The sequence below is a fragment of the Melanostigma gelatinosum genome, assembly GCF_949748355.1.
Source record: "Melanostigma gelatinosum genome assembly, chromosome: 12".
NCBI lineage: Eukaryota > Metazoa > Chordata > Actinopteri > Perciformes > Zoarcidae > Melanostigma > Melanostigma gelatinosum.
Window position 1 is genome coordinate 2,082,538 of NC_136645.1, and position 27,717 is coordinate 2,110,254.

At 43.7% G+C, this 27,717-nt stretch overlaps 4 protein-coding genes across 4 annotated transcripts; 1 reads left to right on the forward strand and 3 right to left on the reverse strand.

The window, feature by feature from the left end:
- Positions 1 to 473: 473 nt before the first annotated feature.
- LOC306785651 (uncharacterized protein) lies at positions 474 to 3,621 on the reverse strand (the record flags this gene model as incomplete). The annotated part of the gene is made up of 2 exons (XM_079280108.1): positions 474 to 2,110; positions 3,423 to 3,621. 2 exons carry the CDS (start codon positions 3,619 to 3,621, stop codon positions 1,167 to 1,169), a joined length of 1,143 nt encoding a protein of 380 aa, XP_079136234.1. The 3' UTR covers positions 474 to 1,166.
- A 158-nt stretch (positions 3,622 to 3,779) lies between these two features.
- LOC306785652 (protein inturned-like) lies at positions 3,780 to 6,162 on the forward strand (the record flags this gene model as incomplete). Its single annotated transcript, XM_079280109.1, has 2 exons — positions 3,780 to 3,807; positions 4,250 to 6,162. 2 exons carry the CDS (start codon positions 3,780 to 3,782, stop codon positions 6,160 to 6,162), a joined length of 1,941 nt encoding a protein of 646 aa, XP_079136235.1.
- A 5,798-nt stretch (positions 6,163 to 11,960) lies between these two features.
- On the reverse strand, positions 11,961 to 14,595 carry LOC306785573 (uncharacterized protein). Its single transcript, XM_079279998.1, has 2 exons — positions 14,280 to 14,595; positions 11,961 to 13,404 (listed from the first exon to the last, which is right to left on the reverse strand). Exons 1-2 carry the CDS (start codon positions 14,476 to 14,478, stop codon positions 12,572 to 12,574), a joined length of 1,032 nt encoding a protein of 343 aa, XP_079136124.1. The 5' UTR covers positions 14,479 to 14,595; the 3' UTR covers positions 11,961 to 12,571.
- A 1,103-nt stretch (positions 14,596 to 15,698) lies between these two features.
- LOC306785833 (galectin-related protein-like) lies at positions 15,699 to 23,611 on the reverse strand. The gene is made up of 5 exons (XM_079280351.1): positions 23,479 to 23,611; positions 22,825 to 22,920; positions 22,656 to 22,744; positions 21,573 to 21,759; positions 15,699 to 19,632 (listed from the first exon to the last, which is right to left on the reverse strand). The coding sequence occupies exons 1-5, from the start codon at positions 23,509 to 23,511 to the stop codon at positions 19,489 to 19,491; spliced, it is 549 nt and encodes a 182-aa protein (XP_079136477.1). The 5' UTR covers positions 23,512 to 23,611; the 3' UTR covers positions 15,699 to 19,488.
- Between the last annotated feature and the right edge of the window lie 4,106 nt (positions 23,612 to 27,717).

A 27,717-nucleotide genomic window follows, 5' to 3' on the forward strand; every position in this document is an offset into this window, starting at 1 on the left:
AAAAACATTTTTGTATCACTACCCTTCTAAAGACACGACATGGGTCCAAAATGACCCGTATTCATTTTATGTGTTATTTCATGCACGGCTGTGTTTCTTTGCTATATCTTTTCAAATCTATTAATTTAATCATTTAATATTAGAAAGTATTCATTAAAATATCCTGTTTTTGATTACCATAAATCATTACTTTCATTTTCTCTGTCTTCATTTTTTTAACTAAAATAGTTTTTGTATTACAGCATCAAGTTTACACACATGGGTCAAAAATGACCCGTGTGTAAGTGTGATACAAACTGAAAAAATACATGATCATAATGATTTTGTTAAACATTATTATTTTAGCAGTGATTTGGACCAAATAATTACACATTTAATATTTGAAATGTTTACTTTCTCACACTCACACACAACATACAACCGATAACACTGATATTGAACTGTAAGTGTATCTGTAGTGAACTGTGGTAAATGTATAAAATGAATAAATAAAAGAAAACTGATTCAATAAACTCATATAGTGCAAATTGCCATCTTAGTGCATACATGCCTCACAAATGACAATCACATGTTTGTGCTCCTTGCACACAGGGCTGGTGCACTTTGAACACCAGCTGCTGGCTTTCCTGTCTTTGACAGCTGGGCAGACCTTGCACCTCTTCCTCTTCACTTGGCCCTCCTGTCTGATGTCCTTATGTGGCTGGGTGGTGGCAGCGTTTATCTTTTTTAACCCACATCTTCCCATCGCCTCTATAACAAAAAAATATTTTCGTTCATAAATTAAAAAAGGAAAAAATAAAATAAGGATGTGTGGTAATCAAAAACAAGATATTTAATGAATACTTAATATTAAATGTTAAATGATGAAATATATTGATTTCCAAAAATATAGCAAAGAAACCCTCAGCCGTGCATGAAATAACATTGTAGGTCAATACGGGTCATTTTTGACCCATGTTGTGCCTTAGTAGGGGTTTGCATAGCTTGTGTATCAAAGGGTTAAAACACTAAATAATTGTTGTAAATGTCAATAGTTTCTCTTGTTCAGCCTCCACACTGCTTATTGGTTCCAGACCTCTGAGTCACAGCCTACATTTTTAGATTCAAATACTTAAAAACGAAGAATAAATGAAGTTAAAACTGATTCAGTGTGATGATCAAGTCAATCAAACCGCGTCATGTGTCCCGGCTTCGTGGATCCTCTCGTGGACTCGCAGCTTTGAAGCCAAGTAGAAGGTTTTGCCGCAAAGCGAGCAGCAGCAGGACTTCCTCCTCCTGAGGCTCTTCTTACCGCAGGTTTTGAGATGATTGCTGCGGGCGACCATTTTGCCGCACGACCTGCAAAAGTACGGCTTCTCCCCCGTGTGCATCCTCAGGTGCACGTTGAGATTGGAGCTTTGAGCGAAGGATCGCGTGCAGAAGGAACACCTGTACGGCTTCTCGCCCGTGTGGATCCTCAGGTGCGCCACCAGATGGGCCCTGCAGGCGAACTGCTTGTCACATTCGGAGCACTTGAAGGCCTTCGCGTTGGCGTGGATCTTGTCGATGTGTGCGCTCAGATCAGAGTCCCCGTTGAAGCACATGCCGCAGAACTGGCAAAACGTTTTGTCCATCTGGGCTGGTTCCTGCTCCTTATGAATAAACGCCGAGTCAGTGCGATTCACACCACGAGAAGCTGAACCTGAGTTCCCGTTCCATTCTTCATCCTTGTTCACTGTCACAGTTATGGTGCTGAAAGATGGGAACAGCTGGAAGTCCGGCTGAGCATCGGATTCAGGAAGTTGGACTTCTAAATCCTCGTAAGAATCCTCCAGAAAGTCTGGAATGATGCTCTGATCCGCCTGCTGACGAGGAGACAATGAACCATCTCTTCCGAACCATTCGTCGTCGATTCTTTCGTTCACGGGTTCGTCCGTGGACGGTGGCAGCAGCTCACAGTTGGTGTCTGGTTCTGATTTAGGAAGTCTGACTTCAGCCTCGTCTGGTCCGATGCACCGATCCTCCCGCTCCTCTTTGACCCGCTGACAGTCACGGGCCCCGTTGTCCTCCACATCGGTAAACCGGTTTGGCTGCTGCGGAGGCAAAATCTCCTCAGAGACCGACTGGGTGTCTAAAAGACAGAAAAGACACATGATACAATGTCTTGTAAAAGAAAAAAAAGCATTCTCCGCTTAGCTGCAGTACAACCTGGTGTTTAAATAGATGTTTAACAGAATCACATACAAATAAATTTATTTTGCATCGCTCTTAATGTAGTTAAACAGAAATAACAGCGAGGGACAAAGACAGCAAAGCTGGACACGTTTCATGTAATGGTCCAACACAAAATACTCAGAATTGATGACAGCTCTAAGCCCCTAAAGAAGATGTGGTGCTACCAACATGATTAGTTAAATAAAGTCCACCTGTTTGCAAGCTAAGTGTCACATGATCCCAGTACAAACACCTGAACAACACCTGTTCTGAAAGGCCCAGTCTGCAACACCATGAAGACCTCTAAACAGGTCAGGCAACACAAAGAGAACTATGGAAGCCCATTTCGCTCAGCAAAAAAAAAAAAAAAAGGTCACACAAAAACAATTATTCTAATTATTACTATATTTTGCTGGAGAAAACAAAAGTTAAAAAAAATTAACTTATTTTTTCCACCAGCATCCATCTGTAACCATAACACTGACCAGATGTTTCCAGTTGCTATAGAAAGTCTAAAAGTTTAAACGTGGCTTCACAACAGATGAAATACTTAAATTGCTTGATGTTTCACATGGATTGTACTGAGAAAACCACCTTTGAATAGAATTTTAACCAAAACCAATGTGGCTGAAGTGAAGACCTTCAATAAACAGCAACTGGAACTTTTTTTTTTTTTGCTGTCCAAGTTACACAAGCATATTCAGTCCCCTCTTCCTAGTTCCACAAGCACTTTCACTGTCCTCTGCCTGCTTAAGCCCATGCCATTTTCCTAAAGTGACATAACATTATTACACAACCTGCCATATCATATGATACTACCATTTTGGGGAAATGTACACACAGAATACATTCAAAAAATATTTTATTCTGCACATATGTGATAATTTATGTACAGAAATTATTTGGTCATACATTTTTGTAATTCATAGTCATTCCCAACAGCCATAACAGACACAAAAATCCAATGCATCACATTATGTGGTTCAGATACAGCTGCCTGTGATTATACACTTGGCCAGTAGGTGGTGTCGTGTGCACATGAAGAATTGGCTGAAGTGGTTCGATGCCTCGTGAGGCTTCATCTCACCATCACTAGTGAATACTCATTTAATTTCACTGCACCAATTTTGACTTTTTGTTTCCGATATATTTAAAATCGCAATAAAAAGCCATTGAATTCCAGTTGGAATAGCTAACCAGCTAACGTTGCTTTAACAGTTACACGTTACCTGCTCTGAGTAAAACGACTTCCGGCTTTAAAACGGTCAACTGCTCGATCTGCTGCTTCAGCTGGAGGATTTCTCTCTTGGAGCAGACAGCTCCTTCTTCGTACTCATCTATCGTCTTCTCAACGAGTCCAAAGATCTCCTCCACGGCCGCTTCCAGTCGCTCGTTGACCCGCAGTCTGAGCAGCCGCGTGCCGGACATGACGGAGCTTTAACCGGCTTATAACGTTACCGGTAAATATCGAGGACGAGACACACACACACTCTTTAAAAAATTTGAAATCTCCTACGGAACTGAAAGTCGTAGCTAAGCCACAACACTTTTTTTTTACGTTAGTTAACACTTCCGGGTTGTACGTCATGACGCACAGGGCTCATTGTCACCACGGTCAGGATAGCTCCGTTTTTCTGATAATGTGCAAAACAAAAATGACGTTTCTTACAACAATGAGAATGCTGCTTGGTTTCTGTGTAAAGGTTGTTACTTATGTAAGCTAGTATATTGAGTTACGTTCAGAGCTCTCTATGAAACAGTGTTCCAGTGCATGTTCTCTAGGTAGGAAACAGTGTTCCAGTGTATGTGTCTGGGGCTTTTATTGTGTAGGATGAAACGGAAGAAGGAAGAGAGGAAAAGGGTTCTTGTGAAGTGTGTGAGAAGACAATAAAGTTGCTGCCACCTTGGTGCAGACTACGGAGCCCCGTGTTTATTATTTTATTACTATTATAAAGTATAAGTGCAACATAACCCTCGGCTACACATGTAAGCTGTGATGTCGAGTTACAATAAGAGCTCTCTAGGAAGCAGTGTTCAAGTGTGTTGTATCTTGCAGGTTCCTCAACACCTCTGTCTGACTGCTGGAAGCTCTGCTGGGGGGGAGAGGACACAGCCGAACTTCAGATGTCCATGGGACACATCCCGCACGTTGTCATGTACCTCTCACTTAAACTGGACTCGGCGTCACCGCAGGAAGAGGAGGAGATCTTGTACCAGTACCCCGTGTCTGAGGCCTCCGGCCAGCTGAAAGGAGTGAGGGGCATCTTCCTCACTTTGTGTGACATGCTGGAGAACGTCACAGGAGGGCCAATGCTCAGTTCTTCTCTCCTGCTTGGGAAACAGCTGGTTCATGTGGGCTACTGGAAGGAAAGCAGCAACCTGTTGGTCATCGGTCTTCCTGCTGAGAGGGTTCCACTGCTGTATTTGCAGACGGTGGTGGGAGGCGTAGTCCGGACTCTAAAGGTCATGTACGGCTCCTTAGACAATGCGTTCTGTAAAGTGGACCATGCGCCCAGGTTGGACCACTTCTTCGGCCTGTTCTTCCAGCAGCTCATCCAGCCGTCTCGCTTGAGGGACGGCTCCTCAGCGCCGACCCCCGATGTCTCAGGGACCCTTTTTCTTGACGGACTGCCGGCGGTCCGATGGCTGACGCTGCCTCCGGAAATCAAGATGGAGGTGGATACTGTTCTCTCTGATTTTGAGTCTTCTGATTTTGGAGAAATGTCCGAGGACTTTTTTGGCCTGCGGCGTCTGTATGTAATTCTTGGCTCCTGTTTGTTCTACAAGTCCTACCTGATTGCCAACCACCTGCCTAAAGAGGAGCTGCTGGATGTGAGCCTGTACTGCCAGCACTACTGCCTGCTGGCATCTGAGCCGCGGGTGGGTCAGCTGGTCATCTGGAGGGAGGTGTTTCCCCAGCAGAGCGCTAACAGCAGCAGCACAGTGCCGGGCTACAGCCAGCCTCAAGGACGTCGCTTCCTCCTCGTAGTGGGATTGAGGCACTTCATGCAGTGTGTGCTGTTGGAGGCAGGTGGCTGTGCTTCTCCAGCTTTGGGCTCTACAGGACCCGATTGTGTTTACGTAGATCAGGTGAAGGCTGCCCTGCTGCAACTGGAGGTGTTGGAAGCGGGTATTGAGGAGCGTCTCAATGCTCCGCCTGCTCCGTGCCTGTCCGGTGCTGACTGGTTCCTCCCTGCTGCCACAGCCCGCGACCGCCTGGTCTCTTCCTCCCCCGTCTTCAGCAAGCTAGCAGTGGCTGTCAAAGGCTCCTCCTCCTGGTCCAGAGGCCGTAGCCTGTTTGGGGAGAAGGCCCGGAGGTCCAGCCCCCAGAGGAGCCTGTCTGACAGTGGGAGTGAGGGACAGATGGATGCTGGGTCAGGGTCTGTGAGGAAGCTGAGGGGGCGTCGGGACTCGCTGGGATCTGGAGGGTCTGATGGGAGTGGAGGTCTCTTCAAGATTCCCAGAATGAAGCACCCAAACCCATTCTACCTAGGCACCCTGAAGAAGACCCTGACTGAAAGGGAGACAGAGGAGATGTACAACACCATGAAACTGACTTCAGGTGCAGAGAACACCTTGTTCCACTATGTCTTGATGGAAACAGTTCAGGGGATCTTCATCGCTCCGACTCACAGAGAGGTGGCTCAGCTCAGCGGCTCCATCCACCCACAGCTCATCCGCAACTTCCACCACTGCTGCCTCTCCATACGGGCCGCATTCCAGCAGAGCCTGCCGGCCAGGGGCGGCGGTTGGGGTCTGGGTCCTGTGAAGGAACACGGGGTCCTGTTTCAGTGTAAACCGGAGAACTGGACCGACCAGAGGAAGCCTGCTCCCACCATGACTTACTGGGTTATCGGACGGATGTCGCTCGAGCCCGTCCCTCAGGAGTTCTATGTGTGTTTCCATGACTCGGTGGCAGAGGTTCCTGTAGAGATGGCCTTCAGACTCTCCTTTGGCCTGGCCTTGTGATTAAGACATCTGATACAACGGACTCAAGGGGAACCGGGACTCATCTATGGCATTGGCAGTCCTCTGGACCTCCACGGACCGGAGCAGGTTGTTCATCATGATAGACGGATTGCTACGGCCTGCTGGTTCTTCAAGTAGCCTCCCGGCTCCTCCTCACCGAGCTCCTTCGCTGCAGGACGAGGGGTCACCAGAGGAGGACTCTGGGGTGGAGGAGCCACGGGTCACTGAGACTGGTTTGGTTACGGGGACCAGTGAACCACAACACTCTGTGTCTCGTTCAGAGGGTTGTGAGACAACCAGCATATTTAAAGGACTTTGTCACGTATCGCCAACGGATTTGTGAGTGATAAATGTGTGAATGTGTCCGTTAACATCTTTATATGGATAGTTTGTCCAAGCGCTCTGGGGTATCAGCTGTCTGTTGGGATGAGTGGGGCATATTTTCTGGAGGCTGTATAATATTTACTGTTACATTTTGTGTTATGAAGACATTTTACTGGGGTTGGAAAATGTTTGTTGCATTTAGAATTTTTATTAAAGGGGACTTTTCTTTATGGGGGGGGGGGGGGGGGTGTATGTCAGCTGTTATGTTGAGTTACGTTAAGAGCTCTCTAGGAAGCAGTGTATGTGTCTGGGGCTTTTATTGTGAAGGATGAACCGGAAAGAGCAAGAGAGGAAAAAGGTTCTTGTGAAGTGTGTGAAAGGAGAATAAAGTTGCTGCCACCTTGGTGCAGACTACGGAGCCCCGTGTTTATTATTGTATTGCTATTATAAAGTATAAGTGCAACATAACCCTCGGCTACACTTATTTAATTTATGGTTTATTTGACTCCGTACATAGAAAAATAACTGGCTCCTGGTCGACAAGGACAAACTGAAAAATAACTTCCAATGTCGAACAACTTTGAACTCGTTATAGAAAACACTAAAAATTATACCAAAGTAGCAACCAAGAAATAAACCTGAAGGATTTTGAATCTCTTTGCTTTTAGTGCGATAAACACACATTACATTCACGTCTAACTTCTGAAGACAAACTCAATCATCTGCAACTACAACGATGTTAAAGCCAAACAGTTTATTTGCTTCTCCAAACATGAAAAAAACAAAAACACTCCAGATTAAACAGAAAAGATCATAACTGAAACAGTCCAATATTTCAGCTCATGAATATAGTTTCTTATTCAGCAAAAATAAAAATCTACAAAATTCAAAAACGCATTTCTTTTGTGAGAGACTGCAGCTGAGACGTTCCTAAATCCTGGGATGCACGTTTCTCTCCCTCAGCTGCACAGCTCTGCCACGTGTTGCGCGGCGCCTTTCCTTCGTGTCCCTACGCACAACAATACATGATTGCGACTGGGAAATCTCTTTCCACATTTCCTACAAAGACACGGTTTCTCTCCGGTCTGCCGTCTCATGTGAACGAGACGATTGCAGTTCTGAGTGAATGCTTTGTCACAGAAATCACACCTGAAGGGCTTCTCCCCTGTGTGAATCCTTGCATGCTGAATTACATGTGTCCTGTGTTCAAACTCCTTCTTGCACTCCAGGCATTTGAAGGCTCTGTGTCCTTTGTGACTCTTGGCTACGTGTCTGACAAGAAAAGAGTCCTTCACAAAACTTGCACCACAAAAACGGCAAGACTTGTCTTCCCTCCGAGGCGGCTCCAGTCCCACCAAGACTTTGACTCTGCGACTCTGACGGGACGAAGATGAGTCTCCTTCGTTCACGCTCACAGTCTCAGCTGTGGAAGGCGGTTTTTTTAAGTGTTTTTCGCCCGCGCGAGTTCTCATATGCCGAGCGAGCTGCTGCTTGTGATCGTCGCTCGGTTTCTCTCCAGTATGGTGCTTCATGTGGACATTACGAGCTGATTTCTGAGTGAATGTTTTGTCACAGTAGTCACAGCTGAAGGGCTTTTCACCGGTGTGAATCCTTGTGTGTAGGACTATCCGGTACCTTTGTTCAAACTCTTTGCTGCACTGCAGGCATTTAAAGGCTTTGTGTCCTTTGTGACTCATGGCTACGTGTTTGATAAGAAAAGAGTCCTTCCTAAAATGTTTACCGCAGAAACGGCAAGACTTGTCTTCCCTCCCAGGCTGCTCCAGAGCAGCGCTCCGACTCCGACGAGCTGACAATGAACCATCTATTCCGTTCCATTCGACGGCGATGGAAGGCGGGAGCAGCTCACAGTTAGTGTCTGGTTCTGAATCAGGATGTCCGACTTCATCCTCGTTGGAAGCGTCAGCCGCCATGTCTGGACTGATGCACCTCTCCACCGGCTCCTCTTTGATCTGGGTCTTGATTTCCTCCAGATTCAGACAGTCTGGCTGCTGTGAAGGAAAAATCTCCTCTCTGTCTAAAAAACAAGCAGAAGACACACCGTTATAATCTGTTCAATAACTTGTGACATCTCACACAAATATATTTGTACATGTGCAAGTAAGGTGTGTTTCAGTCAGAAGTTTTCAATGATGTGAGGTTGTCACATGAAGTTTGGAGATACGATATCAGCTGATCAGTGGTGGAACATTACCAAGTACCGTACATTTAGTTGAGTACAATGTTCAGGTACTTGAAGATTCCTATTTTATGCTACTTTACATTGTACTTTTTACTCCATTCATGTATTTGACAGCTTTAGTTACTTTGCAGGTTAAACCGTCAGAACATAACGTAATTAAAATGAGGTCCACCGTTACCATCTGCAACAAATAAAGTGAACACGTTCATGCATGAATAATTATAGTCCAGTAGAATAAAAGACTTTTGGTGCTTTAAGTATATTTATACTTTTTCCACCAACCTAAACATATCTTTTAAGCATCTTAGAATGCTAAATATCTACTAACTAACACTTCTCGCTCCTGCATCGTGGCCTTTTCATTCATCATGAATGACACAAACCTGTTCTGAATGATGTTACTTCAGCTTTTAAAACGGCCAGCAGCTCGATGTGCTGCTTCAGATGGTTGACTTCTTTCTTGACTTCCACATTGTTGGAAGTATCAGCCTCCATGTCTGGACTGATGCACCTCTCCACCGGCTCCTCTTTGACCTGTGGGTGCTCCTGGATCTTCATGTCATCCAGAACGGGAATCTCTTCCACCTTAATCTCATATTGCTGCAACGAAGGAGGCCGTTTCTTTGAGACTAGCTGGGTGTCTAAAGGACAGAGAGGATGTTAAATAAGACAGTTATACGTTTGTATTGTTTTACAACTAATGACTGTAAATTTAGAGTTAGTACGGACCCGGTTTCTTTGGAGCAGGTGGCCAGGTATTAACACAATGCACCTATAAAGAATGCAACATTCCCATGCCAAGTTCTGGTTAACTACTCTGAACAAGAGATATAAACACTATTGTTTTTGCTTCATTAAAAGAGATCCAAGACTTTTTTCTTTGCACAAAAAACACTTATTTCTCTCAATTTGTATGCACAAATGTGTTGAAATACTTCTTAGTGAGCACAAAAAAAACGTGTTTTCTGTAGCCCCAGTCATGTGAAATCCTAAAGAATGTCACCCAAAGAAAGTACTACACATTTTTAAAGTGGCCTTTTATTGTGACGAGCCCAAGCACACTTGTACAATAATCACCCTGCTATGCCACACCTGTAGCACATCATAATCAATTTTAAAACCAGATATTTTGAGAGAAATTGGTCTTTTGTGTGCATAGAAACAGTGTTTCAGGGTGTAACCATTAAAAAATAATACATATATATCTTTATATATATTACACATTAGCTTAATATTACACATATATTGCTTGTTTAACTTGTGTATTTTTTTGTGAATATAATTTAAAAAAAATTGTCAATACATTTTCTGTGTGCAACCGGCTAACGTTCCTTTAACGGTTACACGTTACCTGCTCTGCGTAAAACGACTTCCGGCTTTAAAACGGTCAGCTGCTCGATCTGCTGCTTCAGCTGGAGGATTTCTCTCTTGGAGCAGACAGCTCCTTCCTCGTACTCCTCTATCGTCTTCTCAACGAGTCCAAAGATCTCCTCCACGGCCGCTTCCAGTCGCTCGTTGACCCGCAGTCTGAGCAGCCGCGTGCCGGACATGACGGAGCTTTAACCGGCTTATAACGTTACCGGTGAATGTGGAGGACGAGACACGCTTTGACTGCCGGTTAAACTGCCCGCCTAGTTCAGCAACATAAGCGAACCGAACGTTAGTACTTCCGGTTGAACGTCGTGACGCACAGGGTGAGTTTTCAGTAACGTGAACTAACCGAAAGATGTTAGTTTAAATGGCCAAATCCCAATGTCCCCCCTAAACCCTCAAACCCTGAACCCTCAAGGACTTACTGACGTCACCAGCTAACGTTAAGTGGTTGAGTGTGAGAGACTGTGAGGGCTTGAGATGGTGTAAATAGGAACGGGACAGCACTTTGCTGCAACATATCACGCTCCCATGAAAACGACAAAAAATATGATGTATAATTGTGTGTATTTATTTTATACTTTGTACTCCTTGATTTGAACGTCTTTCAGTCTCTTTCCTCACAAGATGAGGTAACTTCATATAATCTATTTACTCGTTTTTGTCAAAACAGCTTCAATGACAAAATCAAACATTTGATGAATAAATAAATAAATATCTGATTTCATGTTTATTTTTTGTTCCATCTTTAACCCTGAATGTTTCTGATTCAATTTATTATGAAAGGCTGAACACACGTGAGCCGTCCTCTTTGTTTACCTTTTTTTCACGTCTCCATGCGTCCACTGGTTACCGTGTTTAACGTCACATTGCAATGATTTGTGGGTAATTCCCTGAGGCTAAGTCAGCATTACCATGCTGACTTACGGAAAGGGTTCATAAAGGGCTCAAAATGTCTGCCAGAGAGCCTCAAACACTTGATGTGACAGTGGGACATCCCTAAACCCTCACGGACTTCGCGAGAGCCGCCTTAAAGTCCGTGAGTCCGTAAGGGGGGATATTGGGATTTGGCCTCTACTGACCATTTGTGAAATTGTACATTGTGCAATTGTGGGATAAAAAATAAATAAACAAAAAAAATAAGCCTACCGAACATTAGTACTTCCGGTTTAACGTCATGACACAAGGGGTGAATTTCCACCAGCAAACAAAAATGATTGGGATGACCTTTATTTTGAAAAAGAAAAAATATGAAATAACATTGTACGTTTCTATTTTCATTCTTGACATAATTTTTTTTCTGGACAAACCCTTGGAGGGTCGATTTTAAAATCCTGGATGAAATGAACTTGGGCAGAGCACTCTTATTTTGAAATAAATGAGTGAAGCGTTTAATCATGACTGGCTGAGTGCTGATCATGTGACACCAGGTAGGTGTGTTGAGATCATAATCTCATTTTACGTGTTCCAGCATTGTTGCTCGTGTCATTTTCTACATTGTGCTCCACAATGTTTCCATCACTGCAACAGTCTGCGTGTGATGCTGTTGGCATATGATTGGTGAGATTCTCTCCACAGCAAGACACCTTTAAGTGATGGTGAAGAGTGATCTTAAGCTATGACAATGAAACCCTACTAGTAACTCTTGAAGGCAGATTTAATTGCATCAGCAATGCAGTCAATTATTTAAAATTGCTCATTTTATATCAAATGAAATGCTTTATTGGTGCCTTTAATAAGCACTTACAATGCACTGGGTTTCCTAAAAACAAAACAAAGTACAGACTTGGTTGCGTCTGTATTGTCTTATTTCGTCATGCTCTGTATGTTTCTTGGCGTCGACTTCTACAAAAACACAGCGACCTAGCTGTCATGTTGTAAATATGCATCCAAGACGAAGCTACGAAAATGGCGAACACAGCGCCGAAAAAACCCCTCAAAAATGGCGAGGCATAGCGGAAAGCAGACGGGCCAACTTTAGTGTTGCGTTTACAAACCGTAATCAACAAACCTTACTTGTACCTTTAAGTTGGGATCTTCTATTCGAGTTTATACCAAAGTTTTCCAAACTAAATCCGTTTTTCTGTTTACATGGTTTTATTTGTATTTTACAAATTATATTTCATCATTTATAACTAAGTTTTCATTATGAAAATGTGATTATCACAGATCATGGTGATTTCTAGAATATCCTGCATGTTCTCATCCTGTATTTGAAAATGACTTCCTGTCTGTGGTTCAGTCAAACATCTGAGGATGGAATGAGTAGAGCTTCAGGTCATTTGATTTACTTCACAAACAGCACATAAAATAGCAATTTACTCATAATTAATTGCTCAAATCAAAACTGACAGCCCAGAAATGAATAACTGTCATTAAATTATTCAGCTACATTTCAACTAATTAACAAATACATTGCTTTCATGAGATTGTAGTTGAAACAAAAACTGGTAGAATACATGATTGTACAGTTTATGAACATTTGTGTCTCATTCTGACGTTTCTCTAACATCTTTAAGGGTTTTCATCTTCTAACTCCGGTCCTTGCAGTTTCTCACTCATGTGCCGTTTCCATGACTCGTGGACCTCCATGTGCACCTTCAGGCTCGAATCCGACTGGAAATATCGGCCACATGTTAAGCAGCGAAAGTCGCTCGTGCTTTTGTTTTGTGTCCCTCTGCAAAACCTCAAGTGGCTGCTGATGGCAAAACTCTTGCCGCATTTATTACAAAAATATGGTTTCTCTCCAGTGTGGACCCTCATGTGGACAATACGGCTCGAGTTCTGAGCGAATGTTTTGTCACAGTAATCACAGCTGAAGGGCTTTTCACCGGTGTGAATCCTCGCATGCTGGATTACATGGTACCTTTGTTCAAACTCCTTCTTGCACTCCAGGCATTTAAAGGCTTTGTGGCCTTTGTGGCTCTTGGCTACGTGTCTGATAAGAAAAGAGTCCTTCCTAAAATTCTTGCCACAAAAACGGCAAGACTTGTCTCCTCTCGGAGGCTGCTCCAGTCCCACAAAGACCTCGACGCTGCGACTCTGACGGGACGAGGATGAACCACCTCTCTCGTTCCAGTCGTCGTCGTCGATGCCTTCGCTCACAGTCTCAGCCGTGGAAGGCGGGAGCAGCTCACAGTTGGTGTCTGGTTCTGAATCAGGATGTCCGACTTCATCCTCGTTGGAAGTATCAGCCGCCATGTCTGGACTGATGCACCTCTCCACCTGCTCCTCTTTGATCTGTGGGTGCTCCTGGATCTCCGTTTTCTCCAGAACCAGAATCTTTTCCATCTTAATGTCACGTAGCTGCAATGAACGAGCCAGTTCCTCAGAGACCGGCTCGGAGTCTAAAGGACAAGGAAGACATGTTATAACCTGGTAAATCATCCAGTGACATCTAAACACAAACACACCACCATCATCGGCCGGGTTAGTGACCAGCGCTTTGCCAAAATGATCCATCCACCTGACAGGTGTGGCATGTCAAGACGCTGATTAAACAGCATGATTATTTCCTCAGGTGGACTGGCCACAATATAAGGCCTCTCTAAAATGTGTGATTTTACATTTAAAAAGACATTAGGATTTCACATGACATGGGCTACATGAATAAAAAAATGTCAGTATCTGGTCAGTATCCAACATTTGACTCATGCAGTGCAGCACATCTCTTTCTCATAGACATGTACAATAATCATACTGTTTGATCAGGTGGATGGTGTTCACAAACATGGATTGTAACCGCCCTGAAGCATACCCTGCTTTATGGTCTATTTGACTCTAAATGGACCATCATTTACGAAATGAACATCATGCTGTATTGAAGAAGACTTTAAACTAGAGATTGAGACCATAAACTCATGTTTACAATGTTTACTGAGGTAATAAATCAAGAGGGAAGTAGAGTCATTTTCTCACTTCTATACAACCAGAGGAGTCGCCCCCTGCTGGTCAGTAGAGAGAATGCACGTTTTAAAGACACTTCCGCATCGCCTTCACTCGGCAGAACCCGGATGTTACCGCCTGATTTGGCCAAAACGTGAAGAAAAAAACCCACCACAACCATTACAGTTAAATTCATGTTATTAAATCGTCATTTCGCCTCAAATGACTTATAGCTAAACATCTTTGCCACAAAGTGAACAATGTGGGCTGTTGTTCAACGCTCGACGCCTAACGCGACGTAGCAACCGGCTAACGTTACACTAACGGTTACACGTACCTGCTCGGTTTAACATGACTTCCGGCTTTAAAACGGTCAGCTGCTCGATCTGCTGCTTCAGCTGGAGGATTTCTCTCTTGGAGCAGACAGCTCCTTCCTCGTACTCCTCTATCGTCTTCTCAACGAGTCCAAAGATCTCCTCCACGGCCGCTTCCAGTCGCTCGTTGACCCGCAGTCTGAGCAGCCGCGTGCCGGACATGACGGAGCTTTAACCGGCTTATAACGTTACCGGTGAATGTGGAGAACGAGACACGCAAACACGCGTTCAAAAGAGGAAATAAACTTAAAGTTATTCGACAAGAAGCCGCGGAACTTACCCAGCTAAACGAACCGATCGTTAAATGAATGCTTCCGGTTTAACGTCGTGATGACGCACAGGGTTCATTTTCACCAGCGCCCCCTGTCGTCCTGGAAACTGGAATCCAGAAACTGCAGTTGATAACTGTGGAAGCCCATTTGTGCCTGCCACATTGGGTTTATTCTTTATACTCCAGAGCTGCTTCTTGCTTAAAATTCGATTCAATGGTGCGTTTGCTCAGTACAATCCATGTGAAACATCAAGCAATTGAAGTATTTCATCTGTTGTAAAGCCACGTCTAAAGAAGTCTTCAATGTACTCACAATCCATGTATATGTCAAACCTATGAAGAGCTGCTTCTATGACTCATCATTTATACTTTCTACAGCAACTGGAAACATCTGGTCAGTGTTATGGTTACAGATGGATAAACCAAAAGTGTTGGTGCATTTTTTTTTATGCTGGTGGAAAAAGTAAAGGAAAAAGAAAAAAAAATCTGCTTTTTTTTAAACTTTTTTTTTCCGCCAGCAAAAACATAATTAGAAATTTTTTTTTTTGGGGTGGATTTTTTTATTTTGCTGGAGGAAGTGGGCTTCCATAATAAGCAGCTCTGGAGTATATAGAATAAAACCAATGTGGCTGAGGTGAAGACCTTCAATAAATAGCAACTCGCAGAAAAAAAAAAATAATAATAATAATAATCATTTTTTCCAACAGCAAAAAAATAAATTAAATCTTTTTTTTTTCTGGGGGTGGACGTTTTTTTATAATTTGTTTTAGTTACCTTTTTTTTTTTTTTTGGCTGGCAGCAATGGGCTTCCAATTGTACGCTATGTAACCTGTTGAGATTAGTAAACAGGTAGTAGTAGTAGTGGTAATTCCCTGATTAACAACGTGCACACACCGTAGTTTAACAGGGATGTGGCGACTTGTTATTTTTGTTATCTGGGTGAATTTTCAGACAAAGAACACAAGCACATTTTGTTTATGCATGAGGAGGAACAAAACATTTGGAGAGGTCTCAAACTAAACACCGGTGAACATCATCGTTTAGACACAAAGTCACGGTGAGCTCAGGGTATTTTGGGGGATTTCCATCATTGTGAGCCTCAGACTTGGTACATCCCAGATAAAAGAAAAACACACAAGTCAAAATGATGTTAAATAACGATTCAAAGAGAGGAATCTTTGTTCAAAATGTAATATTTGACCTCAGTTACTTTCATCATAAAAAAAATCCCTTTTTCAAGATGCCTTCATATAAACAGCATAAAATTGAATGTTACTAAATACAGTAGGCATGACGTCACCACACACAACCCTGCTGGTTATTGCACCGTAAAAAACAGGACCCACACAACACATTACTTCTACTCAGAGGACATCAACGCATGTTCTCACAACATGTTTTAGCACTTTTTAGGAAGTCATTGTGTCGTGTTAAAAAGCTTGAGATACTTCAGGTGTTCAAAGAGTTTATATTTGTAAAACTGGAATCTTCATAAATACGAGGTTATTAAAAGGTAAACGGGTCAACAGGAAAATCTGCCCTTAAAAACACGCAGATGGAAAAATAAAAATAAAGAGCATGCTGGACTGGAATGAAAACTGGCATTGTAACAGCTCAGTCGACGAGGTGTGAATAACACCAGGTACAAGCTCACACGCACAACTAAACGCTCGTAACTCAGCTTTGTATTCCTCGTTGTAAAAACGAAGCCTGCGAGGCCTCGTTTATAAACATGTACATCCAAAGTCCAGAAGCAGGTCAACACACAGCTCACAAACGCGTTGACGCCCTCCATTTTTAACTGAGGACAGCAACGGGAGGCGCCGCTTTCATTTATTATGTATGAACAGTATTTCCACCTGGGTATTTATTTATAATCAGATTACAATCAGGGTGAGAATAACATTCCGTTTTAAAGGGTTAAAGAACAATTCAAATAATAGTTTAGAGGCAAGAATAGTTTCCACGCATCTTCAACGGACTTGGGATCATTAGATCAGGTTTTCTAACCACATGTACCGAAAACTTTGATTTTAAGGGAACACTAAGCAGTTATGAGTCGCTTCAGCGGACACCAACACCTTTTTCTTACACACTCACACACACACACACTCACACACACACACACTCACGCACACACACACTCACACACACACTCGCTGGTTAGAGTCTTGAATTGTTCATCTCCTTCCCCCATAAATCCAAGCTGAGGAGCTAAAAACTTGAACTCAGGGCTGCAGCTTATGATTATAGTCATTATTTTCTCGATTAATCGATCAGCTGTTTGGTCTATCAAATGTCAGAAAATGGTGAATCGGTGTTTCCCAAATTCCAAGAGGACGTCCTCTTTTTGGGCCATAGCGCGCAGACATTCAGTTTACTTTCATAAAGTAAAGAAACAGAACATATTTGCATTTAAGAAGCTGAAATCAAACAAATTTAGATTCTTTTTGCCATTAAAAATGACCCAAACCAATTATCCAAATAGTGTGTGATTAATTTAATAGTTGACAACGAATCGATGAATCGTTGCAGCTCTGATCTTCAACACGTCCATGAAACACACTGCTGAGTTGTGGTCATACTCTCTTACATGCTGTATATTAACATTATTAAAAGGTAGCTTTACAAATGGATGGTCATCAGTTGATATAAAAACACACAAAAACAGTATACAAAAGAAAACACACTATTACATATTATTACATATTATTTGTACACGTTTGCTTTGTGGCAACACTGGAGTTAGAAGCTGCGTCGCTCACTTTACTTTCTTTCTGCACCTCTCAGACCAAACTGTACTCACTTCCTGTTTGTGTCCCAAAATAAACCAGCGCTCAGAGCGACAGACGAGGTCCTGAGGGAGAAAACCAGCTCGGCTCCAGAGCAGCGGCTTCATTGCTGATGAAATCTCAGTGCATGGATGTATAAATGCATGGAAAGCCTCTCGGTGTTGTGCTGAACGCTGCACACACAACAAAGGAAGCTTCTTCAATGTGAGCAAAAGGTCACCGAGTGCCCTGCAGTGAAGTCAGTGCAACTCTTCTGCACAGATCTCATGGCTTACTCCAAATGCACAGCAGCAGAAAGCTCGTTGAGATCTGAACCGAGGTGTGAAATGAGCCCAGTGAACCGGTCCGGTATCTTCTACCAACGCAGCATGACTTCCGGGTTGAAAAATCCCCTTTTTGTCTTTATAGCTTTTTGTATGCAGGAACACATCGACAGTTTAAGACTTAAAAAGGGGAGAAAGTCATCAACAACTGCAGAACTGATGTTTACCAACATTTAGAACTGAATTATTACCAAATATAAAACAAACTAAAGGATTTCTCACAACGGAAAAGCTGTTCCTATCAACGGCTTAGAACGGATCTATAGAAAGCATTCGTAAATGATTTATTATTCATTCATAAATCCATGAGATAAATATGCAGCGAGCGTCGAACCTTTTGTTCTACTGCATGTGTGAACGCTGATACTCTAAGAGGTGTAAACAGAGACATTATTCTTCTAATACTGAGTTTTGCTTTGCAGAAAACTTCTGCTTTGACTTTGTCTTCAGCGTCCGTCTGTCTCAGTGAGGACTAAAGTGGAACGATTCAGGAAACACTTTAAGAACAAACACAAGACTGTAAAAGACTAAACCAGCACCGGCCACACACCACCAACAAACTGTGACAGGAAGTATTAATTCTGTGCATTACGATATCTTCTATGCTACTATAGAAACATGAATATTATACATTCAATACACCACCAGGATCTGAAGGGCTTCGTTTCACACCGGCACACTTTGACTTGTTTCTTTTAAATGTGTTCTGAAGAGTTTCTCTTTTTAAGAATTAGTTTCGTGTTTGTTTCAGATGTTTGCATGAAACTCTTTTAAAAAAGCAGTTTCTTCTCTCGTCCACCAGAGTAAACGGACATAATTCTACTTCCTGTTCAGCCACACAGGACTTTGTATCTTCAGGAGAACGGCGTCAGTGATCGCTAATACCACACACACACACACACACACACACACACACACACACACACACACACACACAGTACGACATCTACTCATGATGTAATCCTCGTTTTGGGGCATTTGGGTCGGTGAGACTGCAGCGTGTTGGGATAAGCCCAAGGGAGGGCAGGGGAGCGCCGAGGGAGTCGGGCGATACATCAGCACAGCGTGTAATGCTGCGTTCTATTGGGATCAGAATAGTCGAGTTTTAGAGGGTAAATTAAACAATAAATACAGCTCATCTGAAAGCATAAACAACCTGCAACATTTTACTTTGAAACTGTTTTATCTAATATGAAAATCATGTTTGTGGGCCCAGATTTGGATATTTTATATGACCAGTATCCCTCTTTTTTTTTGATCAATATGCATTTTCCAGTTCATCTAAAAAGGTTTTAGAGGAGTTGCAGAATTAAAACATTTAATCAGTCACCACATTTGGGAGATTTCCACCCATAAGCAACATATTAGCTGCTCAGAGTCTGTTTGTTCCTGAGTAACTGCGTTCCATAATTTCCTTGAGAGCACTCCACGCCTGCCTCTACCTCGGCATCCCTCAAGGATTCAGCATGAAAAATGAATGTGCTATTAATAATCTGAGATCCCTGATCTGACAAAAACCTGGTGCTACAGAGAGAAAAACTTTCATTCTCTCAAAAGCATCGTCGTGAATAGAAAAGGAGCGAGTAGAAGTGAATGAAAACTAAGCAGAAGAACTCTAACTTGTCACCGCAGGAGCCTTTTCTCCAGTTGTTATGCTGCAGCAGCAGCAGCAGCAGCGGTGCATGATGGGTTATGGATGATGACGTAACAGGCGCACAGGTGTGTGTGGTCATGTCCTCGCGTCACACACACACACACGGCTGCAGAGCAGGAGGAGTGGCCGGTGTTAACCGAGCTTGGTGATCTGTAGATCTCCCGTTATCTGTACTGTGTCGATGGAGGAGAAAGACTTCACTTTGTGATAAAAGTCAAAGAGCTGGTGTCCGTCCACGAATATCCGGAACCGCAGGTGTTCGCAGTGCATCTCAATCTGCAAAAAAATAAATACAATATGACATGAGCACTGGAGCATCAAACTGCAATAAAGGCAGATTCATACAGGAATGAATAAATATGAAGTACGGCACGTGTGTGTTCAGCCTGGTATATTTTACTTACTCAGAAACATGAAGGACTAAAGATGGGAGAGTGTTTTAACTTGTACCAAACCACCAAAACGCTGTCTGATAAATAAGGTAAGAGTGATTCTTAGTGCAGCTGCTCACTGTGAACCTCAACACACAGGCAACAGAGAGAATCACCAAAGAAAACTTCTAGGTGTGATGTCACTTCCTGAGGCAGAGTGTCCGTCCACATGCCACAGGACTCATCTGCACGACGGCCGTTAATCTGCAGAGTCACGACCTGCTCGGCCACGACACAACGACGCGCCATCAGAGCGCTGACGTTGCACAACGAGACACAGGGATCAACTCTACAAACAAGCCAAAGATGGTCGCGGCTGCGTCTTTAAGAAGAAGACTTTTCTTCTTCTTTTAGCGTCAGTAGGATTCTCGTGCTAAAAGGTCGCTGAGTTCGCGTCGGATATTTTTAGGGCGAACACCGTATGAGTTATTCATGAGCATTTTCAGAATTATTAGAGCGGACACGTCCTCGGGTCTTATGAGAGCTACTCATCATGCATGTGCTGCTGCTGCTCAACCCCGACACACAAACAGCTGATGACCCTGACGCAGCACACAGACGAGAGGCAGCCTGTGTTCACAGAGGCCAGACGGGACGCAGCAGCTCTCACACGTTCCTTTGTCTCCTAGTTCTTCACTGCGAGACAACGTGCAACCTATCCGTCTTATTGCGTGTAAAGTATTTGACAGGATTTTAAAAAGACACTTCAACAATGTTGACAACAAGGAAGCAACAAACCACCAACACGCTGTGTCGGATAATTACAGAAACAAATCTGTCCCATAATAAATGCTGTGGAACAAGCAGTGTACGGTTCAGCATTCTCGGGCCTCGATCACAGCGAGACGCGTAGCTCCAGACCACAGGCCGCGTTAAGAAGACGTCGCCATCGTGATGTCATCGTGATGTCATCCATTGGTTGGTGGACGGTATGAAGCCTTGAATTTGGTAATATTGGCGTCGCCATCTTGGAATGCGGTCGTCGCGGAATCAATACAGTATTGCAATATCTTGCGTGGAAATATTGTGTTGCTACACGTACCCCAAGTATTGAACGATTCATTTTAGAAATACAAATAAATGAAATTGCTTTTTCAGTCGACTTTAGTCCGTCTGCTCGACCGACAAACCCACCGTGCTGCAATAAAAATGATTAAAGAAAGAAAACTTTCTTATTTGACAAAACAGATGTTGGCAAACTGCATAATTTGCAGGTAAGATATCGCAACAGATATTATTGCTACACTCTGCATATCGCAAAATGTTTTAAGTCACAATAAGATGGTATCGTCGGTCTTCACACCGCTTTTGTTTTAACGCCGTATTTGATCCTTCAGCAGCTTCTGCTGACTGAGTTGTTTGCACCGCTTTAATGTTAAATGTGTCACAATTGGTCTCGAACCAACCACATAAAAACACTTTGTCCTTCTGACGTGGACGCACAACAAACACAAGATTTTATTTTCAAGCATTGGAGGGTGGATTTCCTGTTTAGACTTCTTATCTCAAACACGGTTTAACTGGAGGTTTATTGCCAACTCATCTGATCGTCTCATCACGTCTGCTGCTCTTGTTGTAAGAGCAAGCTCACGGAATCAAAGAAATAATGATCCAAAGGAACCGAGACCCGTTGTGTAAGAGAAACCTCACTGTGACCATGACTGGAAGACCAGATCAGAGGACGCTCGAGCTCAGAGAGCATCCCCCAATCGTCATAAAAGCACTCGTGTTCAACAAGAAACCAGCAACATGAACCTGCACGTGAATACAAAAAGGGATCTTTACCCTAAAAGGCTGATCGGGGATGAAGGGAAAGTAGTCGGTGGACGCCTCCTCCACCGTCCACTTCCCAGAGATGCGGGCGCTGCGCAGGAACTGGCGGTCGGTGAAGCGGGCGGTGAGCTTCAGGGCCACGTCGTGAGGAGTCGCCTCCTTCTCAGAGTCTCTGCCGCAAGTCAGGCTCACGTCAAAGCTGAGGGAGGGGAGGGTGGAGAGGGAGGGGAGGGTGGAAGAAGAGGAGGTCAGACGGGCAGCAGACGAGTCCAGCGACTAATCTGGGATAAATCAAATGCATAATTCTGCTGCGTAAGAGCAAACACATTGTGTTGATTATGCATAATCCCTGCTGCTGCTGTTGTTTAGCTTTGACCCCCTGCAGCGTCGCCTTCTTTGTGTGAGTGTGTAGACATGGTAACCAAACTATAATGCATTATATTGTATAGTGCTTAAAAAAAAAAATAGAAAGTACTCAAAGGCACTTTACATGTTAAAAACAGAAACAATAAAAGCAATTACAATATGAACAAAAGAGATGACATTTTAAGTTTTAAGTGCAGTTTCTTAAAGCGGTGAGTGACGGAGAATGTCTGAGGTAATGGGGGAGAGTTCCAGAGGGAGGGGGCAACGATGGAGAAGGCCCTGTCCCCCCAGGGCCGATGCTTGGACAGAGTAGGGGTTGGGGGGGGGGGGTCTCCAGAAACCGCTCCAGCTGTTTCTGGAGCGGTTCTCTCTCAGCCACGTGAACTTTGGCATGAAAACCGGTGCCAGCAGCAGCTTCTCAACGCGATGAGGTCATGGAGAGGTTCCATCCAAGTTTGACACAAGTTTCCATGAAGACCAGAGGACACACCCAGACCAAGTCTGCTCCACTGGGTCCTTTTCCCTCCCTGCTGGCTCTCGGGGCACGCCCCGCCTCTGCATACTTCAGAAGCCACCATGGCTGCCAACGCAGTGAGCGACCAGTCTGACTGGCTAAGAACAAAAAAAAGCTCATCTCTTTAACAAAAGAATGTGTTTAAAATATGTTGAGGTGAACGGGCTCTCCAGATAAGCAGTGCGTGCATGCATTGTTTAGTGGTGCTATCTTACCTGTCTGGCTCCAGGTCGACAATGCCCATCACTAGGATCTTCTTTCCTGGCCGCAGGCCGCCCCGGATGCGCCCGCTGAACGGCACCGTCTGCGTAAACAGAAGTGAATTTATATTAGCGATGAATCAAAAACAAAATACAACTTCTATGCAGACATGTTCTTCCATACCAGCAGACGAGATAAATCCTTGTCAGGTGAGATGAGGCCGGGGTTCCCCAGCGAGTCGTTCAGGGTGTCATCCTCCACGTTCTTCAACACCGGTGACTAAAAGAACAAACAAAGCATGCACGCTGTCATTTATGAGGTCGAGTTAGGATATTAAACTGGTTTGATTTGAGGTGAAACAGCACGAGGCTGCAGGCCTGTTTATTGATAAATACACTCAATGTGTGGCCTTCCGTTCCCTAACAATGATGGGGTGGCAGCAGACCTGTCATCTTTTCTGTCGTGTGCCATGTGGAAGTCTAAATTAACCCCAATAAACTGCACATTTTACGCATTTTATTTGCTCTGTGATGGCCCGGTTTAGCGGCCTATGTGAGGGCGCGCACACACACACACACACACACACACACACACACAGACACAGACACCACCGATACATTTCACCTCCAACATATTGGATTTCCCTCAACATGAAAGAGGAGTCGCCTCGCGAATGTAAAAAAATGCTCTGCGCGCGGCGCTCCGCACTTTACAAATAAGCGCCGGATTAAAAAGACACCCACGGTGCGCTAATACATCAAATCCGGCATGCACGCACTGGGGGAAATAAACACGAACACGCGTAACGCGCGTAAAAGCTCCCAAAAAGATCCTCACTATCCCGTCCTGTCCCGACGCCTGCACCGCCATCTTGAGCAGAAGAGCATAGGATGCTGATTATCGGTCCAGAGAGGCAGCGCTGCGGGAGCGGAGAGCGTGGCGTGTCCGCGTCGTGGCGCTGACTCAGGAGGATATTCCTGCTCTCCTGCTGCTGGTTCCTGGGTCTCTCGCGCTCTCGCAGCCGGCCAGCAGGACGTCGCTCTGAAAATGGGTGGATATCTGCTGACGTGTGCTTTTATAATAATTACGGACTAAAACGCTTAATCCCCGTCTGTTGGAGACGGCTAATCACAACCAATCAGCGCTCTTCGGACTCCTTTTTAATGTTATATATGGGAACAAAAATCCATTTTATAATATAATTACATTGAATGAGCGTCAGACTGCTGCACTCGCGTGTCCTGAATTTAGGTTAAATGTGACACCAATACTTTTGAATGATTAAAACCTCTGAGGCTATAAACAGCTATAAATAGACCAGTTTCTGCTCCGTTTGATTGCTTTTCATTGAATTAAGTGCAAAGGCAAACACTGATTTTGCACAAATACTCACTCCTCTTTCTGTCTTTTTATCTGTGCATGTGCATGCAAACACCCCCCCCCTCTCTCTCTCTCTATATATATATATATATATATATATATATATATATATATATATATATATATATATATAACGGTGTGTGTGTGTCTTTTTAGTTTACTGTTGCTGGTGCATTCTGCCCCTCTGTGGACATTTAATGACATCACAAGCTGAAGCAGAGTCCTCCTATGGTTGATGAATTGGCCAAATAAAAGCTATTTATATCAGGGATTTAATACATTTAATTGCATTACAAAGTCAAATTAGGAAATTATATCTTCTTTCATCCCTCTAGACCAGGGGTGTCCAAACTTTTTTCACTGAGGGCCACATACAGAAAAATATACCAATGGCTGGGCCACTCAGGTCCGATCGCCTCACCCCTAGTGTGTTAAAGTGAGCAAAATCAATCAAATTTGGTTCTCAATGTGCTTTTGTTCAGATTTAACAGAGATGTTTGCTCACGTATGTTGAGCCGAACAGACTCATTATTCAAATAGAAGGGAGTTGAGAACAGCTCGATGTCTCTCTCAATGAGAGAAACATATTGAAAGCCATGGCAGCTGGTGGAACATGTTCTAGGTAGGGCTGTGCCACATCCAATCAATTTCAGCAAACATCCCAGTATGATTTAATGCTAAATAAATGAAGGTATCAAACACGTATTGCTACTTTGCAGTTAAATATTTAACATTTATTCCAACATGAGAAAAGCAGAAAATAACACTTTGACAAACACGTCAGGACATCTTATTTACAGCTGGTAGCTTCATGTGCTGCTTCCCTTTCCTGCTAGTCTGCTGTCTGATTGTGAGGTCAGGCTGATCTGATATCAGCGCTGCAGTTTCTCCTCAAATAGATTCAGCTTGGGGCATTCTGCCCCAAGCTGAATCTATTTGAGGGCGCTGATTGGCTAATTGTATGTCACACATTTATATCTTTAATCAGCAATTGGCTAAACTGCGTCACTGCTCTTTTGGGCAGTTTCTCCAGCGCTGCTGAGACGTGCACACGCAGAGAGGACATGCAGGAAAAGCATATATTTACCGCAGATATCATATTTTACACATATTACTGGGTGATTCCATATTTCAAAAACACAAATATTGACAATTTGTATAGTTTATTATGATTATTATTCATTTTATTTTATTTGTTGTGGCTCAAGGTGGGGCGGCGCCCTATCGCCCTCTATTGACCAGCCGCCACGTAAGCACTGACTGAGTTCTGTCACGAGAGACGTTATCACGGACACGTATTTCCCCCTTTAGCAGAAAGGTTGGCCTTTGGAAAAGCACATTTGACTTCGGACTGCGTGGGGAAGTGCGCAACATTGAAGTTGCGTAGAGTGCCCTCGTGCTCGAATTATGTTGACAGTTTTCACAACCGTGTTCATCACATCGCCGAGCTGGACTGTCTGAGCACAGAGGGCTTCTTGGTGGGTGATACGCTGCATTTGAAGAGCCTCACCTCCGCTCGCCTTTCATAGCTGGAGCCCTATCTGTTATAACTCCACACAGCTTGTCCCATCTTGTCAACTGCATCTGACGCAGCTTCAAACACGTCCTTACCTGTTGTTGTGCTCTTTAGACTCCTAAAATCAAGCAGCGAATGCAGAAATGATCGTCAACTCCCCGCAAACAAATGAACAGCTGTGTCTGTGGCATCTGTGCTCTCATCATATTTAATGGAGTAAAACGCAAAAGCACGAGCTTTATCTGACACTTGATGGTTTAGGTTAGCTGACGAGTCTTCGATTCGCCGCACAACTGTGTTTCTGGACACGCTGACGTCGTTGAATTCCTGCATTTATTCCGGGCACATTATACTTGCGACTTTAGTGAGGCACTGTTTTATGAAGTCACCATCTGAGAAAGGTTTCCCGTGGCGGGCAATGAGTTGAGCTACCTCGTGGCTGCTGTTGTGACTTTTTCTTGTGTTTTGTTTGCACGGAAACAAACACTCTTATTGAGCGAACTGCCATTTAACTTTCTGTTCTCGCTCGGCACCAGTGTAGCACGTGTCATCATCCGGGGCTCAACGTTTCTTTGACTGCTCTTATTTTGTGGAGAAGCTGCCTTGTTCAACACAGTATCTCCACCTAGTGGTGAAACTAAGAAGTACAATACAGTCAAGCGCAAGTTTCAAGTGTTCCATATTACATTATATTTTTAGAAGTTGCTGCGGGCCAATTCAAAAGAAGTTGCCGCGGGCCAAGTACGGCCGCGGGCCGTACTTGGCCCGCGGGCCGTAGTTTGGACACCCCTGCTCTAGACTCATTTCACTTTTGACATAATAACGATTTATTTTACCCAAACGAGTACGTTTTGTCGTGGGGAGTTTGGTTTCTTGCTAAAAAGGGATTCAGATTATTAATATAGCAGTTCATACTTATATGAATGTAAAGTTAAAGTGGAGTAATGTCTCCCTGAGCAGAGAATTAAGCAGCTCTCCCTCTATGTGTGTTGTAAAGCGAGCTGACAGGCCGGTCTCTCTGTTGTGCTAGCTGGCTAACGTTAGCTAATGGCCGCCGCTCTTCTCTTCACTCGTACAGCGACGGTTATCTGATAATGACGTCCCCTGAACCACGGCTTTGTCTCATTGTTGGCTTTGTCAGCACTGTCGTTGTTTGCTCGTGGTTGTTCGCTGTTAGCATCGTTAGCTTCTAGCCTAGCTCAACCGTCGCCATGTTGAGAGCCGTGTGGAGGCAATAGTGTGCTCTGAATTTCATATTGAGCACAAAGAGTTACGACCTGAAAACAGCACACAAATAAAAATCAATGAACAGACGGTAAACAGTCATGTGCTGTTACACTAATTTCCTCCTCACATGTATTAATATTAATGTTATTTCGCTGTTTGGCTGCAGCAGCAGACACAAACAGCCTAACTACATGGTGCTACTCTCTTTACTTCATCACAACAGTGGACGACTCTGATGCCTGTTAGTTTCAATTATTTACAAGCGATTATTGTTACATTTCAGCGTTTCAAAGCAGTGTTTTCTAAGTTTTTCCATCAGAAATGTCTTATGTTAAGCTCCTAGTTGTCTGAGGAGGTGGGATAATATTCAGGGTTTTTTTCTTGTCTTCTCAACTATTTTAGGCCTGTTTGAACAATTTGTGATATTTAAACTTGATATGTCAAACCAATCCTCTACTTGAAGTGTTTACGTGTGTTCAGTGTTACTAAATGTAGTTTAGGAAAGATTTCTATGCTGTAAACCTTCTGGGCTTCTTCATTTTTGATCAGATTGATTGAACTAAACTGGTGAAATGTGATTAATCGGTTGCAAAAATCAGTTAACACCGAACAGTTCTCGAGTAAATGAGTTGCTTTCCCTCCTTTTAAACATCCATCCTCAGTGATTAACGTCACGGCTTGTTCTGCAGTGATGAGTCTCTTGTTTTGTGCTTCCATCTTGTGGCTTATTTAGGAACCACACCACAATATCAAACCTTGTTCTGAAAATAATAACTTCCACATAACTTATTCATGAATCTCTGCAGAGTTTCGATGGGAGAAGAATTGCCAGCCACGCCTGTGATGGAAAGGTGGGACAGTCTTCCCAAGATGAACCAGCCTGAAACATCTTCCCACCCTCAGGAAGTGAAGCAGAAATGCAACTGAACGAGACATAAAGGTGAGGGGCTCAA